General features: G+C 30.9%; 1 protein-coding gene across 1 annotated transcript in view; it reads left to right on the forward strand.

The window, feature by feature from the left end:
- The window catches only part of LOC149259838 (uncharacterized), a 29,483-nt gene extending 22,642 nt beyond the window's left edge, over positions 1 to 6,841 (forward strand). Inside the window, exons 2-4 of the mRNA XM_089455371.1 lie at positions 5,272 to 5,534; positions 5,645 to 6,191; positions 6,678 to 6,841. Coding sequence (XP_089311497.1) covers positions 5,272 to 5,534; positions 5,645 to 6,191; positions 6,678 to 6,819 — 952 coding nt within the window. The 3' untranslated portion in view covers positions 6,820 to 6,841. The remainder of the gene's footprint in view (positions 1 to 5,271; positions 5,535 to 5,644; positions 6,192 to 6,677) is intronic.
- Positions 6,842 to 18,868: the final 12,027 nt, after the last annotated feature.

The following is an 18,868-nucleotide window of genomic DNA, read 5'->3' on the forward strand; positions in this document are numbered from 1 at the left end:
AACAATATATCTATCTGATATATTTGACTCTCTCAAAAAGTCAACTAGACTCTTTCCAATTATAATCATGCAATCCTATAAATCTATGCACACTCACACATTTCAAACATAGAAATCCTTTCCAAGAAGCAACGTAACAATATTATAAACCTTAAGTAGAAAAAAATGGTGTTATTATACATTATTTAAAGAACCTTACACCATTTTGAGAGTAGCCTTTACATGCACCATACACATACAGATCACCACATATCTATATTTTCCATAGGCAACAGTTGACCCTGCACAACGTCGCCCTGCCTAGGCCCAAGGCCCTGCGACCTGGGCAGTCATGGCTGAGGGTAGCCTAGGTTGATTCCCATAATTGACCTAATGGTGGGCTAGGCCAATTCTGGGAATCGACTTAGGCCACGAGCAGGGAAAATGTTTTTCAAATTTTTTAAAATTTAAATTTTTTTTTTTTTTTTTTTACTTCTAAATTTTTAAAATTTAATTATTTTTTGTTTCTATTTTTTATTTTTTATTTTTTTTAATTTTTAGTTTTAATTTTTTTAAATTGTTTTAATTTTTTTTTTCATTTTTTTATTTTATTGTTTTAATTTTTAATTTTTTTTTTAAATATGCAGTTTTTTATTTTTTTAACTTTAAAAAAAATTGTTTTTGATGTTTTTTTTAAGGATTTATTTTATTTTCTTGAATTATATCTCTTTTTGAATATTTTCTTTTTTTTCATATTTTTTTGTTTTTTTTTATTTTATTTTATATTTTTACAAGTCAATTTTGTTTTCTTTGTCTTTTTAATATATTTTTTATATTTTCTTTTCATGTTTTTTTAATTTTTTTATTTTTTTTAATATTTTATCATATTTGTTATTGTGTGTTTTTTTTGGTTAAAATTTTTTATTTTTACAAGTTAATTTTGTTTTTTTTACATTTTTATGTTTTATTTTTCTTTTTTTTAATATAATTTTTTATATTTGATTTGTTTGTCATCTTTTTTTATTTATTTTTATGGTTTATTACCGACATGAAAATAAAAAAACATTTTAAAAAAATTATACACACTTATTAAATTAGAAGATTTAAAGTGTAAAAAAGAAGCTCTCCAAACAAAAAGGGTTGGTGTTGCATCAACACTTTTCAAAATCAACATGAAAATCTCTAACATTTAAGAAAAATATCATCTTGATACACAAAAATATTAAAGTGTCAAAAATAAGCCCTCTAAAAGAAATATGTTGATGCTGCATCGACACCTTTTCAAAATCAGCATGAAAATCCCTAACATTTAAAAAAAAATTGTTACATAAGAAAATTTAAAGTGTCAAAAATATGCTCCAAAAAAAAAGATGTATTCTGAATAACCAGAAGGTGTATTATGAATAACCACTTTTCAAAATCGGGTGATTTTTTTGCTATCTACAAAAAACGGGTAATCGATAATTTTCTCGTTTGATCGGTAACTATGCTTAATTTGTTTGACCATAGTTTTAATGTTGACATTCTTATTAAAAGAGAACCTGACTTGCTCATTTATTTGATAAATATCTTCTAATCTTGTTTCACAACACTTAAGCCACTACATCTCAATTCTAAATCACTCCAACAAATCTAATTCAAATCACTAAATCCACTCCACCAACCTTTTTAATCACCATGCATTCCCTAGTCAATTCCTCAACCACAACATGCACAGATGTGTAGATCTCCATGCTCAAGTAGTTAGATCAATTAAGATGAGAGAAATTATTTTGGGATCAATTCAAATCATGTGTTCCAACACATATCACAGACACACCATATATGTGCTATCTAGGCATTATTACACCACTTGTTCCCCCCTCTCCTTGGCTTGGTCTTCCATATTCCCACTAAGGCTCTCACCTTGGCTTGCACTCTATTGGAAGATTCTCGTAAGCCTTGGTGGAATCCTCTATGCCAATGGATGTAATTTTCTACCAATTTCTACAAAATACCTTGACACATATTTAAAGGCTAACCCCAAGATCGTTTCCCATGTAGTTACGTCGCCTTCCCATGTAGTTACGTCGCCTTCTTAATGCAGGTTAGCTATCATTAGCGCGAATTAGATCTATGACACTCTTATTTCCTTGATCTATGTACAATACTCTTATGCATAGAGTGCTTCCCCTCAATTCTAATACCACTACTAAATATTATGATAGGAATGTTATAAAAGGAGAGATAAATAAATGCATAATAAAAACACATAAAGGAAATAGCACATTTACACTATGAATTTTCCTAAAAACCCTCGCCAAAAAACCAACCTTAATAATAGAGTTATTATTATTTGTTCCAAAGGAATTTTATTATAGATTTATTATGGGCTTAAATAGGATATATTACATGAAAATATCATAGTGAAACCACGAATTACCAAAATCTTGAGCTTGCAAATAGTATAGGGTAAACTCATTAGTGATTATATCAAATTGACTCTATGATTAAGTAAAACTTACCATGACTAACCTAACATATGACACATGGCTAAATCATCGAAGAACAAAAGAAAATATTACTCTAAAAAATAAGCATAAATTTAAAAGTATTAATACATGTAAATTTAAGGAGAAAATATTGTACAAAAAAGAATTGGAAAATAAAAGAAATTGAAAGTACTATAAGGAGGTTATTAACCCTAAGCTCAAAAGTATCTCTCAATTTTTACTAGAGTAAAGAATAAAATCAATATATCATACTAAAAATACTATTACATCTAATTTTAAGTAGGACTTGTGAAGGATGATTGAAAATTAAGATACTATTCAACCCTAAATTAAAAGATCAAAAGTATTTCTCCAGTTTGACTAGCTTGAAAACAAAATCAATATTACTATAATAAGAATAAGCTCAAGCTCTTATGAGCTCATAGTGAAATAAGGAATATACTCACTTTTCTATATACTCACATTAATTTACAATTTCAAATTATTTGAATGATAGAGATTGAGATACTTTATTTAGAACCTACATTGGTAATTCATTTGCTATTTGTCAACTCCATCTTGAGTAGAGAAAGAATTGCACAACTCCTTTACAGTGATTAATACAGCTTATTGAATTGGTTTAACCATGTGAATTTTGTTACTTTATTATTTATTGGAATTACTTTATGTAAAACTCACATTGAAATTTTTCTATTAATATCTTTTTAAAATCGAAATACCAACTCCCATTAACCCTCTGCTTGTAATTCATAGCACCAAATTATTCCAATTACCCCATTATAATATAACATCATATATATATATATATATATATATATATATATATATATATATATATATATAATGAATTGAATGAACTAAAAAGCATTTAAGAATTTATCTACTTTGAATTACTTTATCTTTTTTATTTATAAAAAGTTTAGTATTAAATTTTGCTTAATTGGTGGACATATAAATTTTTTTATTTATGATTTGCATTTAAAGATTTGTTTTATTATTAAAAAAATTGTATATGATTTGTATGAAAGGAATTAGACATCTCTCATAAATGGGTGTAAAATGCATACTTTTGGATAAACAAAAAATCTTTAATTTTCAAATACTACATATATAAGAAATATAAAATAAAAAAATTATTGTAGTTAAAATATTTTAATGGATGCTTAGTATGAAAGATGTGTAATTTCTTCGTAGCATTAGTTTAGTTGGTCTAGTTCCCATAGTTAAAGAACTTTTGCTCATAGCATTAGTTTAGTTGGTCAAGTTTGCATAGTCAAAGAACCTTTGCTATTGAGAGATCCTGATTCCTCGTTGGGGAGCATCGGCCCAAAGAAATTGAAGAGAATCAAACCAATAATAAGCAACAAGTGACAACAATATCAAAGAACTTTAGTTCTTGCTCTAAAAACTAACCCTTAAAATTAATTAAAAAAACCTTGCTATTACTATTAATTAAAACTATTTACAATTAAATATATGATCATGATGATTAACGTTCAACTTCATTCATTTCTTTATAACTTATGATCATGATGATTAACATCCAACTTTATTCATTTCTATTTCTTTATAACAGCTATGTCCAAAATTCATAACATTAAATAACTACACCAATTGACCATTCAAATTAATTAAAATTATCAATAATTAAATATACATATATCTAAAATTACAATGATTAAGATGTAAAACGTCAAAGTTTAATGGGTGGTCCTGTAATAATGATTATGTACCATAAAATTCTAACCTAAAATCTCCAGTAGCAAATTCCTCTATTAAAAACAAAAATGTCAAACTTCAAATTATAAAATTAAGAAGGGAATGCAATTCATAAACGGAAGAAGAGAATCTAAATTTGATGGTAGCCGAAATCCGTAGGTTACGTAAATGTGACGCACTTATGTATTGCACCGAATATCAGTGGCCGTATCCGACTAATTCCCGAATCGAGGAGGGACATCTTCTACTATGATTCCCGAATCGAGGAGGGACATCTTCTACTATGACTCAGTCGATTGTGATATGTTTATTAACGTCAACAAATGTTAAAATATCTGATGATCGCTATTAAAAAATCATAGGCACTCCCGATCTGGCATAAAATAACACTGGAATGTGATATGTATGTGAAGCTCAACAAATGTGTTCCGTAGACATTCAAGTTTATGATACATCGTGAGCACTCCGGGTTTGCCCTGTTGATCATTTCTGAATCTGAATAAGTCTACGTTGAAGTAATCTACTTGCATTTCACACGCGTTTGCTATTTTTAAATCATATTGTGCGCCGGAATCTGGTTATTGAAGGATACATCTTTGTGTTGGACGTTTGATTGAATACAACTTTCTTGGATCAATACACGAATATGTCAAAGTCCATTGAACTGATCTTGCACAGCAAAAGTTATAAATATGATACATCCACAACTTTATATCTACAACTTTGGAAAATATATTCATTCGTCTAAAATGGCCGTGTTCAACCGAAATCACTTGTTCTCACTCACTATATTATTCATCGCGTTTTGTAATTTAGATAATATTTCAGAAACAGAAGCTGCAGCAGCAACCCTTCTCTCAAAAAAATCGATCGATCCTCCATTTGGGAATTCGTACGAATTATTTCCAACTCTGAATGTCATTTTATTTATATTTCATTTTACCATTGATATGAATGTCTAATACTTCGGAAATATTCCTATAGTAGTTTAAATTGATTATGGAGCAGATTTATAGTTATTTTTGAGAATAGCCTGCACTCTTTGTGGATCTGTCTGATAAGTAAATGTTGGTTTTCTCAGCCTTATTCGGACAGTGGATGCATTTGGAGTCCAAATTTATAAATGTGCAAAAAATTCAAGTGCAACTGGGCTCCAGTATACTTCGGCTGGGGCAATGGCCACGCTCTATTCTCCTGATGGTACTAGTGCTTATGGGAAGCATACTTCAGTGGGTTATCATTATTTCTTGCGAGAGCCTCTAGCTCAAGGTGGGAAGCCCACCTTTGCGTTCAGCATGAAAGCAGGAGAGCCCATCTCGGCCATCCCCGAATCAACAGTAACATGTAGTCACATATTTAGTTTTTAATTTTCTTTCTCTGAAATGAAAATCTTAAGAGACACAATTCTAAATATTTGTTTGTTGTCCTTTAACTTGCTTTAATGTCAAACGCAGGTAATGTACTTGCCATGAAAACGTTAGATAGTGAAGATGTGGATGATCTCCTGCTCAAGGCTGTTTCACACAGTGCTCAGGGCAATAGCGGGGTATCTTATGTACACCGATTGCATTCCAAGGGCGGAGTTCCTCCATCTTCAAAATGTAATGTGGTTGGAAAGCAACTTCAAATTCCATACACTGCGCAATATCTATTTTGGTTACAAGATCGATCACTCCCAATGGGAATTCCTGTTGAAATAAGTGTTTCAGAGGATTTTAGTCCTCTTATCAGATTTTGCGGGGAAGGAATCCAGTATTACAGATTTAATGGCTCTTCTTGGATTAATTTCAATGTATCAGCGTATTTACACACTTCTCCTGGGCAAGAGGTTGTGGGTAAGCACTATTTCTCTACAAACCCTGATCCAAATGGAGGACAACCCACATGGGAGCTATTCATGCCCTTGAGTCGAGTGACCGTAAAGGTTGTGAGTTCAATTACAGTGGATTCTGACAGTATCGATTGGATTGAATTTGAGGCTACAAGCCATGGTGGAAACAAGTAAGTAATGGGACCCAATTTTTTTCACGTTTTGATGGTCGCTTTGGCTGCTTTTACGGTTGTGATGATACCATATTATCTGATTTCTGAGAAACTTTTAAGTGATAAGCACATGATAATTTATTTGTGGACACAGTTTAAACCATTTAGTGTGGTTGATCTGGTCTTGACAATAAACTTGGGCTGTTTCTACTGCTGTGATGATACCATATTACTTAATTTCTGAGAAAAGTTTAGGTGATATTCATATTATAATTTATTTGTAAAAACTTTTCAAACCATCCAATATAGTTAATGTTATCTAAACCATAATGGATAATTAGAAACTCATGAATTATGATATGATTATCACTTCAAAATTTCTTAGAAATCAAAATATAAATTAGCATATAAACCTAAATTCGAACTATGTTATCTTTTATTCTACTGCTATGATAACAGCATATTACCTTTGTTTCATCATATTACTTTTGTTTCTCCCTGCAGATATGGACTACTTCAAAATGTGAAATACGTGCAGCGAGTTTCTACTGTTGGGGGACTTCCTCCTCCGATAACGGCTGGGTCTGCCGTAGTAGGGGACGAATACACGTCTCCCTTTTCAACAATCTATTGGTTTTATGTATGACCACTCTTCACATCCAATAAGACGAGGGCGAAATTCAATGTGCTTTGATTATGATTATTAGATTGTTGTAATAAGAATTTATTAATATTGTTGAAATGCTTTCTGCTCTTTCTGTTTTTCAACAATCTATTTGTTTTATTTATGACCACTCTTGACATCCAATAAGACGAGGGTGAAATTCAAAGTGTTTGATTATGATTATTAGATTGTTGTAATAAGAATTTCTTAATATTGTGAAAATGCTTTCTGTTTAATTTGGAATGGAATAGAATTTAGATGGTTTTTCATTGAGTTATGAGTTTTTTTTTGGTATTATGTAATTAATATTTATGGAGTTGTAGTTTGGGCCAGCATATATTATTTATTAGCTTTTGTAATGGGTGAAATCTAACTAATAACATATATATTTTTACAAATATTAATAACTTTCCTGTTGTATATTCTCATTAATATATATATATATATAATATCTTTTGCCTGTATCCATTATTAATGCACTGAAACAGTACTTACTATTTATTAACTTTTATAATTTTGTAATTGGTTAAATGCAACTAATAATATTTTGCTCAAGGGTTTTATACACATGGGCGTTCGTGATGTCTCTCTTTCTATTGAGTAGTTTGCGTGTATCCATTATCAACGACAAAACAAAATACGATTTAAAGCAAAGGTCATATCATCTGAATCCGTTCAGTGGTCTATTCAGACAGATGTTTAGGCTTTCAACTTGTTTCGGTCAATAACATCTATACAGTGATGAAGAGTTTTTTTATAGCACGGCAATGCAATTAAATATAAAAACACTGTTTTAATATTAATTAGAAAATAAATGTTATTTTATTAAAAAAATTTAATATATATCATTTAAATAAATAAATTTATATGAGTTTCTCAACATTTATGTTTAATAATTAAAAGAAAAAAGCAATTGGAAAGAAATATTAATTTAAACAAATTAATAAAATAAAACAATTGAAATGCTGATAAATAAAACAATTATAAAAAAGTTGATAAATAAGGTGAGAAATCACAATATCTAAATTGACATGGAAATTGAAAATATTGAGATGAATCAAATTAAGTGGAATGGAATTTTGTTTATTGTACAAGTCCATGATACTTGAGTGTAGGTGAGATGTTTTCCAATAAATTGAAAATAGATATTATAATTATTTTAAGAAGTATAAATGCTTTTTATTTAATTTTATGGTTATATATGGGATTTAATGTGAAGAAATGTGTAATTCTTTTAGTGAAGTGCATATGGGTTAATAAATATATTTTAATATATTTTTATTTTGTGTATTATTTTTAAATAAAATATTTTAATTTAGTATTATTATATATGTGTTAAAATCTTTAAATATTTTATTTAAAATAATTGTATCAATTTCATATAGAAATATTCTTTTTCTTAATAGGTGTTTTCTATTTCTTAGTACGTGAGAGAGTAAGAGATTTTTGATATAACAAATAAACAAAAAATTCAATGTGTGTATGTAGAGAGAGAACAAAGTATTTCAATGTTCATGTTAACTATATGAATTTTTCACTTGCTTGTTTATTTGAAATATTATTTATGATTAAATTCACATATTTATTTTTACTGTAAAATATTTTTAAATGCTACATGCAAACTGCATATTAATGAGCACAAGAGTTATACATATACTTGTAATTCACAAGACTAAACTATCAAAGTTCACCCATTAAAACACACACATATGCCACATGCCAAACCTATGTTAATATGCTCAAGAGTTATACATCTCCCTCACATAGACTTGACCGTGTGAGCTTTACCTGTAATTTACAAATTACGGAACTAAACTATTCAAGTTAATAGATTAAAATAGCTTCATGGTCCAGGTTAATGTGTGCATTCATGGGTAGGTCACAGGCTCAAACCTACCATACTAAAATATTTATGTAGATTCGAACCTCCATTTACCTATCCTCCATGTTTAAATTTATTTACAATTTACATTAAAACATTTCTTTTATTATTAATATTTTACTTAAACATCTCATTTTTAATATTTTACTTAAACATCTCATTTTATATGAAACACATGTTTTAAACTAAAATTATTTTTATTCTCAATTATTACACACTTTCATAAAAAAAAAATACAAAATAAAAACATTAACACACGTAGAATAAAAAAGACTTAATTCCTTTCACACCCTTTCACACTCAATAGAGAGTTAGCAAATGGCATATCTTCAATATTGATGCCCCACTCACCCTAATAAATCTGTAAGTCGTTCCATGTAAATATACCTCCCTCACATTGAAAATATATATTTTAAATTTAGTAAATAACTTTATATTTATTTATCATTAATTATTTTTATTATTATTATCGTTTTAAATGATATTATTAAAAAAATTAATTTATACTAAAAAACTATTATTATTAATTAAAATTACCGATAATTAAATATCCAACTTCTGTTTGTGAATCAAATATCCAAAATCACGAAGATTATGATGTCCAAATCCAAACCATAAAATGCGATTTGGTTGGTCAACGAAATCGGTTAAGATGCAGGTCTTCTATTACGCCAACGCCTAATCAGTTATACATAACACTGGTTAACGCGATAACACGGGAGCAGTGAGTTTCGGTATTAAATAATTTTTGGGTTTTCGCGTGTTATCAGATTAAGCTGTGTACATATCCCCAAGCATTAAATACCCTATATATGGCTAGTTAAGACTTGCCTTTTATACGACTCTGTCGATCGTGATATGTCTATTAAACTCAACGAATGTGTTCTGTCCACATTAAAATATATGATGACAACTATTAAAATAGCACTCGCGATTTGGCATAAAATAAGACTGGATTGTGATGTGCGGGCAACAAATATGTTTTGTCCACATAAAAGTTTCTGATACATCACGCTCAGCACTCTCTGTTTGGCCTAAAGATAAAGCTTCGTTGATCGGTTCTGTATCTGAATAAGTCTACGTTGAGGTAATCTACTTGACTTTCACAAGTGTTTCCTATTTTTAAATCATATCGTGGGCCGGAGACTGGTTATTGAATAATACCTCTCAAAAATTGCGCATCAACATCTTCGTATTGGAAGTCTGATTGAAAGCATTTTTTTGATCAATACACCATTGGAATATTTTCTTACACAGTAAAAGTTATAAATACGAGGCCTGTGAAAATAAGATTATTCGTGGAGTTTGTTAAACTGAGAGAGTCAGTTAATTATTGAGATTGAATATTTGAGTGTTGAGTTAAGTTAAGTGATACATGATTTTTTTTGTGTGTAAAGTTATGCGAACCAGAGAAAACGGATGCAATCCGTATAAGAGCATAAACATATTTTTGGTAGTGGTGTTTAAACATTAACGCATCTTACAATGATATACAAGGCGTGTGGTGTTTAAACATTAACGCATCCTAGAGTTGTACACATGGCGCAGTTATACACATGGCGCTATAATGCATTCAAGCTCAGGGGAGAACCGCTTTAACAGTCAAAAACTTTTTGCATGCACGCGGGTTCCTTTGGATTTGTCGCGTTAAACACGCGGGAGTTCATTTACGTAAAAGGTTTTAATGCAACCCTTAACCAGTTATCTATAGGTATTTAATGCATGGGGATATACATATAACTTAACGCGATAACACAGGAGCTGAGAATTTCCACATTAAATAATATTTAAGCTTTTGCGTGTTATCGAGGTAAGCTACGTGTATATCCCCGAACATTAAATACCCTATATCACTTGGCTTTAACACCCAACCAGTTTCAACGATACAATGCGTTAAAAAAAGGTATTTCATGTAGCGCATAGAGCGCGTTAAACATTCAAAATCGTTAAAAACTCCAAAGCTTGTTAAGCTTTTTAAAAGGAGTACCGTAAGACTTCAAACGAGTAAAAGTCACGTGGCTATATAAGGGTAAGTATTTTCGAAACGAGTGACGTGAAGGTTTTTATGAAACATTTTCTTAAAAACTTTGAACGTGAGCTTTTAAATTAAAGTTTTATAAACGTGTAGCTTTTAAATTAAAGATTTTTGTTTTTTATATATAAAGATTTTTTAAAAGATTTCTTTTATATATTAAAAATGATTAAGAGCTTTTTTATAAGGGTTTTTTGAAAAGGTCTTTCTAATAAAATAAAAAACTTGGGGTTTGATTGAAAGGGAATTTTTTTTTGAAAAATATTACAAAAAAGAATTTTAGGGTTTTTTCAAAGAGAAATTTTTGGAGAAAGATAGTTTTCTCATTTTTCCATCACGAGTTTCCATTGATAATAGGGAAGGATTACGATGTGTGGGCCATTAAGATGGCAACCACTTTGCAGACACATGATGTTTGAGATTATGTCTAGTTTGGGTTTTGAGAATCTAAGGATGAAGCAACATAACGAGGTCTCAATAATATAGAGAGGGATCAATGGAAGAAAGACAAGAAGAAGAATTCTCAAGCGTTGCAACTTATCTAGCAGGGAGTGGATCGAGCAGTGTTCTAAAAGATTATGATCACGTCTTCAGCGAAAGTAGCATGGGATACTTTGGCGACAAACTATATAGGTATGGCCAAAGTCAATATTGTTAAGTTGCAGAATACGAGGAGAGATTTTGGAAATCTGCAGATGAAGGAGACAGAGGACATTGATTCTTTCATGAATCAGGTTATAACTGTCGTAAATCAGTTAAAGATTTATAGTGAAGAAATTAAAGATCAAATAGTGGTGGAGAAGGTCCTTAGATCTTTGTCTACCAAATTTGATATTGTGGTAGCAACCATAGAAGAAGCCAAGGATTTGGCATTATTGACAATTGATGAGCCAATGGGATCACTTCTATTGCATGAGGCAAGGATAGACCAAAATAATGATTCCACTTTAGAGACCACTTTCAAAAGTCAGGTTTTTATTTCAAGGGAGAAAAGACGAAGAAGAAGATATGATGGTCAGAGAGATGGTCAAGAAGAACATGAACATTAAAGTGGAAGAAACTATAGAAGCTTCAACAATAATTAAAGAGTTGACAAATCAAAGGTGAGATGTTATTATTACAGTAAATTTGGTCACTATCCTTGTGATTGCAGGAAGAAGATAGCTCATCAAGGGAACTAGGGAGCTAATGTCACTACAGAGAGTACTAACTCCATGTTCCTAGCTTTCCATACCATGCATGAGCCTTCTGTTAGTGTGTGGTTGTTAGACAGTGGTTGTAGTAACCTCATGACATGGCAACAAGGATTTTGTTGCAAATTTCGATCAATTTGTGAAAACAAAGGTAAAGCTGGGGACTGACAAGACTGTGGAAGTAGATAGCAAAGGAGTGGTCAATATTCTGACCAAGCAGGGGGAGCCGAAGACAATATCATAGGTATATTATGTTCCTAGTCTCAAACATTATTTGATAAGTGTTGGTCAATCGGCATAGAGAGGATACATAGTTATCTTTCAAGGTCATGAATGCGTTATATATGACAAACCCCCAAGAAAACAACTGATAGCAAAGGTGCAGATGACGAGGGACAAATGCTTTCCTCTAAATTTTAATTATAGTGGTCAGGCGAGTTCTTTTACAGTTGCATGTTCTGATGATTATTGGTTATGACACTTTCAGTTTGGACAGTTGCACTTTTCTAGTTTAAGATTGTTACAGCAACAGCAGATGGTCAGAGGATTACCTCCCATCAAAGAACGTGCTAGTACTTGTGAGTGTTGCATCTTGGGAAAAAAACACCGTGAAAGTTTTCCAAAGGGAGTTGCATCCAGAGCAAAGAAACCTCTTGAGCTAGTGCATACAAACTTGTGTGGACCTATGAGGACACAGTCAATCGCTGGAAGTTTTTACTTCCTCACTTTCATTGATGATTACATCAGAAAGACTTGGGTTTACTTCTTGAAGCAGAAGTTTGAAACTTTTGCAAAGTTAAAGGAATTCAAAGCCTTGGCAGAGCACTAAAGTGATCGACAGATCAAGATATTGAGGCTAGATCGTGGTGGAGAATATGATTCAAAGGCATTCCATGATTACTGCAAAGAACATGGAATCAGAAGACAGTTTACAACTAGGTAAACACCGCATCAGAATGGTGTAGCAGAGGGAAAGAACAAGACAATTATGAACATGGTAAGAAGCATGTTGAAAGGCAAAAACTTGTCTAATGAGTATTGGGCAGAAGCAGTTGCATGTGCTATTTATGTGACCAATAGATATCCTACAAAGAGTGTGATAAACAGAGTACCAGAACAAGCATGGTTAGGTATGTATTGTAGTGTATATCATCTTAGATTATTTGGATGTGTAGCTTATGCACATGTGCCTAAGGAGCGAAGAGGCAAATTGGATGATAAAAGTGAAAAATGCATATTTACTAGTTATCGTGAGAAATCAAAATCTTAAAATTTTTATAACCTTGTCACAAAGAAGACCATAATTAGCTGAGATGTTGTGTGCAAAGAACAAGAGTCATGGAATGGAACTGTAGACAAAATAGTTGATGCACAAGTGCCACTGATGGAAGAAGATGATGTTGTAGAAAAGGAGCAACAAGAATCACAGGTGAAGACACAAAACAAAGACACACCAAGGACTCCAAGACTTTTAGAGCAACATGGATCTTCAAGCCTCCCAACAGTCAATCAGGTGATGAATCAAGAAATGGTAAGAAAAATATGAGAAGTCTGAAAGATATTTATGATTATTTGAATGTTATTCCAAATTTTGCATTATTATCATTCCAACATTCATCGTTTGAAGAAGCAATCAGAGATGAAAATTGGGTGCAAGCCACGGATGAAGAATTTGAAGCTATTGAAAATAATGATACATGCGATTTGGTTGATTTACCAAAGGACAAAAATCTCATTGGTGTGAAGTGGGTGTACAAGACAAAGTTGAATGAGAAAGGTGAAATTGACAGATTTAAAGCAACACTCGTAGCAAAAGGATTCTTGCAACAACCAAGAATACACTTTGGAGAAACGTTTTCTCCAGTAGCCAGATTGGATACTGTAAGAGAAGTTCTAGCCACGGAAGCTCAAAACAAGTGGAAAGTATATTGAATGGATGTGAAATAAACCTTCTTGAATGGAATTCTAGAAGAAGAAATTTATGTGCAGCAGCCTCCGGGATATGGAGTTGAAAGTAATGAAGATTCAGTTTACAAGTTGAAAAAAGTGCTCTATGGACTAAATCAAGCACCTAGAGCTCGATAAAGCAGAATCGACAGCTACATGATTAAGAATGCATTTTGCAGAGGTAACATTGAGCCTACCTTGTACACAAACGTAAATGAGCAAGGACAGTTTTTAATTATTTGCTTATATGTTGATGACATGATTTTTATAAGTGATTTTGAGATAGATGAATTTAACGCAACCATGATGAAATAATTTGAGATGACAGATCTTGGTCTCATGAAATATTTTCTTGGCATAGAAGTTGAGCAATATAAAAAAGGAATTTTATTTTTCAAAATAAATATGCCAAAGATTTGTTGAAAATATTCAGGATGGAAAATTGCAAACCTATCCCTACACTAGTTGCAACAGGTACAAGTTAAGAAAGGATGATGTAGGATCATATGTCAATCCAACTCTATTCAAAAGATTGGTTGGCAACCTCATGTATCTCACAACTACAAGAGCGAATATCATGCAAGGAGTGACTTTGATTTTCAGATTTATGGAGACTCCAAAAGGCACACAATGGAGCACAGGAACAAGAATTTTGAGATACATAGCAGGAACTAGAGATGGTGGCACGATGTATGCAAGCGCAGAAAAGAAGGATTTGATTGGATACAGAGATAAAGATTTTGCAGGAAGTTTGGATGATAGGAAAAACATTTCTAGTTTTGTGTTCCACCTTGGTTCAGGTGTGATTTCATGGGCATCTAAAAAGAAGCCCATTGTGACACTTTCATCAACAGAAAAATAATATATGGCAAGAACATTAGCAGCATGTCAAGTAATGTGGTTAAGAATGGTATTTGATGGACTCAAGTAGAAACAACAAGGATCAACAACAATATATTGTGACAACTGTCCAAGAATAGTGTGTTTCATCAGAAGAGAAAGCATATTGATACTAGATATCACTTTATTAGAGAACTTGTGAGCAATGGAGAAGTTCAATTGAAGCCTTGTAAATCTAGTGATCAATTGAATGATATATTTACTAAGTCATTAGCTCAAGATGTGTTTGATTTTCATAGAATAAACTTGGGTGTTGTAAGCCTAGCTAAGATATAGACCAGTAGGCATGTTTGAGTTGTCATGAGTCATGTTTTAGTTTAGCATTCTTAATTAAGGGGCAATGTTAAAATAAGATAGTTACTCCAACATGAGGAGTTCACTAAACTTAGAGAGTCAGTTAACTTAGTGATTCAGTGACTGAGTATTTGAGTTTTGAGTAACCCAAGTTAAGTGATAGACGAATTTTAGTGTGTGGTTTCATGTGGTTGCATGTCAACATATTTTAGAGCCGCAGCGCATGTTTTATGTCTTAATTCATGCCTTTTTCTTCTCCACCTTTCCAACAAGGCCTACATTTAAAACTTTGGAAAAGATATTTACTAGACTAAAATGGCAGTGTTTAACAAAAATGACTTGTTTGTTCTCATTATATTATTGATCAGGTATTTTGCTTAATAATTTCATACAGATGGCTATACATTTAGCCATGTTGTCTCTCTCCTTGTGAGTACCCATGAGAAAATAAAAAGTACGATGGAAAAAGTCCTATGAACTGAATCTGTTTAGATAGATGTTTTGGCTTTCAACTTGCTTCTGTCAATCACATCAAAACAATGAAGAAGTGCTTTTTTTTTTATTGTAATAAATTATTTAGGCAAGATTTATCTAGCTTGTTGTGCAACAATTAATGTGTAGGGGTTGTATATGTCCATGGTTTAATTCAAGCAAACAGATTATTCAAAGGTGGACATATATAGATCATAAGCATTAATTGCGGCGTAGCAGTGCTGTACATATCGATTGCTCAATTTAAGAAAATAGATTATACAACCCTTAAGCGTAAGTCTACCAACATAGATCCATTTTAAGTATGGATCTAACATGAGGAGAGAGAAAGATCCAATTTCTTAAGTGAAAACTTCTTTAGAGTGCAAAATACAACGTGTTATTTTTACTAACCAAATAAAAATTTTAACCATAAAACTTAATTTTTTCACGATATATACATAATTTTTTTAAATAATATATAATATATACATAATTGACATAAAAAAGCTATAATTTTACAATTTTTGTTTTTTTTGTATAAAAATATATATGAAGTTGATATGGACATAATTTAGTTCATAGTTTTTCAAATAGTTTTGTTTATTTAAATTTTTTGTTGAAATATTTTTGAAAAAGTATAAGATTTAAATATCTTACTCACTTTTTTTTACTTTTAATTACTTTATAATATATTCTTTATTATTATTATTATAATTATAATGAACATTATTTTTCTGTTTAAAATTTCTTTTTTTAAGCACATCACTCATATTAAACCATAGAATCGACCTCTAAGCTCAATAAAAAACTATATATATAGATTACATATCATTTAAGTACCTAAATACATACATACTTGTAAATAGGTAAGTAAGTGTTTTCAAAACGTTATATTTATTCAGTAAAAGATCAATGCAATCCATATTCTTAAAAATAATAAATAAAAATAGAAATAGAAATAGCTAAGAATCAAACGATAAAAAGATATTGAAATCAAATTAATAATTTAATTGGAATTTTGTTTTTATTTAAAATTTTTGTATTAATATTTTAATATAAAAAGATTAAAATCATTGCACTCACATTTCCCCTCGGTACACCAGCAATCTTTTATACGAATAAAATTTTAATGAGGTACTATTATGTAACTAAATTTATTTGGATAGTAATAATTGGTACAATTATAGAATTAAATTTTTAAAATAACTTTATTTATATATTTATATATATAAACTTATAAATTTATATATATACTTGAAAATATATTTAAATTAAGCTTTCCTATAAAAATAAATATATATACTTAAAAATAGAAAATATGTATATACTTAAAAATCTGTTTAAATGAAGCCTTCTTATTCCACCTACCATATGCTAAAATCAATCTCTCTCACTCCAATGCTTCTAGAAAGGCCACATCCATCTCCGTTTGTTACTCTCACTCCATTGATTTAGCAGTTCGGAAAGGCCACTTCACCTCCTTTTGTTACTTTTCACTTCAAACCTTGGTATCTCTATTAAGGACCGCCTCATTGAGATTGAGAGTGCGTTTCCGTTTTTATAGTATGCCTTTGTTTGTGAAAGGTGACAAATTAATTCATTATATATATATGAAAATGAAAATGAAAATCACGGAAGAAAATATTTATAGAAAAATTGTGAATGGTTAATAGAGAGTTTATGATAAGTACGGGGTTTGATTCAATGAATTTCTGATATAGTGTGTGAGTTTATGGTATGTTAAACAATATTTTTAGCTTGATTAAATATTGGAAAATATTTCGAAAAATCTCATTATATAACCCTTCACTAATGTTAACCCAATACACTTTTTTAATTTAAAAAATTCTTAATTTTATTTGATATTATAGGTATCCATTTTTTCATTAGCATTTTTTATACCTCTGTATATTTTTTCATTGACTTTGAGCTCCATTTTGTATACCTGTGAATATAAAACCCTTTTACCACTATTATGTTCAATATATTATGCCATTTTTTCATCAATATATATCTCCATATAAATACCAATAGTATAATATTTCTCCCCTAATAAAATTTTCTTGATAATAAAATCTCATTTTAAATAGTAAAAAAACCCTATTTTCTTGATCAATTAGTTTTGCAAGGATTAATTCAATGTCTATAAATGGAGAATTAATTCTCGTAATTCTGTTATTTTTCTTAAAAACAATATCCAATAAAGTATGACAAATTAGAAGTTTGCATAATGGATTAGCTTTAAAATAGTATATTTTTTTGGGGAAGAAGATGACCTTAAAATGAGAAAGTTGAATTGTAGATGGTGGGTTTAAGTCCCCAAGGTATTCTACTTCAACTGTTATATATACGTCTTTTATACAAGGCGCTTGATTTAAGGCCAACAAGTCGAAATGACGTAAAGGTTTCACAAGATTTTCACCACCTAGACTATTGAAATGATATTGAAATTACAGTGATTGAGAAGTATAAAAGGCAAGATATCCAGAAAATAATAAGCTAGCAAATTAGCAAACTAATCAACGAGCTATAGTGAGACATGAGATACAAAATGATGTAATGAATAAATAGATGATGGAGATGAACTGTAGAGTGTTGGAGATCAGATGCACAGCAGACTATAAAACAATACACAACAGAAATTCAAGCACATAAAGACACAGAGAATTAACGTGGTTCACCCAACCAATCTGGGCTACGTCCACACAACTAAGGCATCGGCAATATTTTATTAATCAAACAGGAGATTACATAAACTCTCACATTACACCCAGCTATCCGTATGACTGCCTATTTTATAGCAAGGAGAATCTAACTGCCTCTCACATCAAATTTAGGATGCATTAATTTTCTCCCAACAACCTGGAGATAATCCAGCAACAGATTTTCTATTGTTGTCACACACTGGGATTTTGCCTATTTTGTCCAAAATAGAAAAATCTCAACAATCTCCACCTTGACAACAATTAACCTGATGCCCTGTTTGTTTATTATTTTCATCTTTTCTGCAAGCCAAGAGAAGCCAAACACCAACGTAGCTTCTCTAACAAAACTGGTTTCGTGAACATGTCTGCACAGTTTTCCTTTGTATGCACCTTTTCAAGAGAAACTCCCCTTTCAATGATAACCTGTCTTACAAAATGATACTTGATTGGAATATGCTTTGATTTACTATGATAGGCCGGATTCTTAGCCAAATGTATTGCACTTTGACTGCCACAAAGTAACCTGATGTTGTCCTGTAACCTACCAAACTCACCAAGCAACCCTTTCAACCAAACCGCCTCTCTGCAAGCATGCGAAGCAGCA

Source organism: Pinus tabuliformis, chromosome 6, assembly GCF_031772625.1.
Source record: "Pinus tabuliformis cultivar Carrire ecotype Pingquan chromosome 6, CPIR1, whole genome shotgun sequence".
Classification (NCBI taxonomy): Eukaryota; Viridiplantae; Streptophyta; class Pinopsida; order Pinales; family Pinaceae; genus Pinus; species Pinus tabuliformis.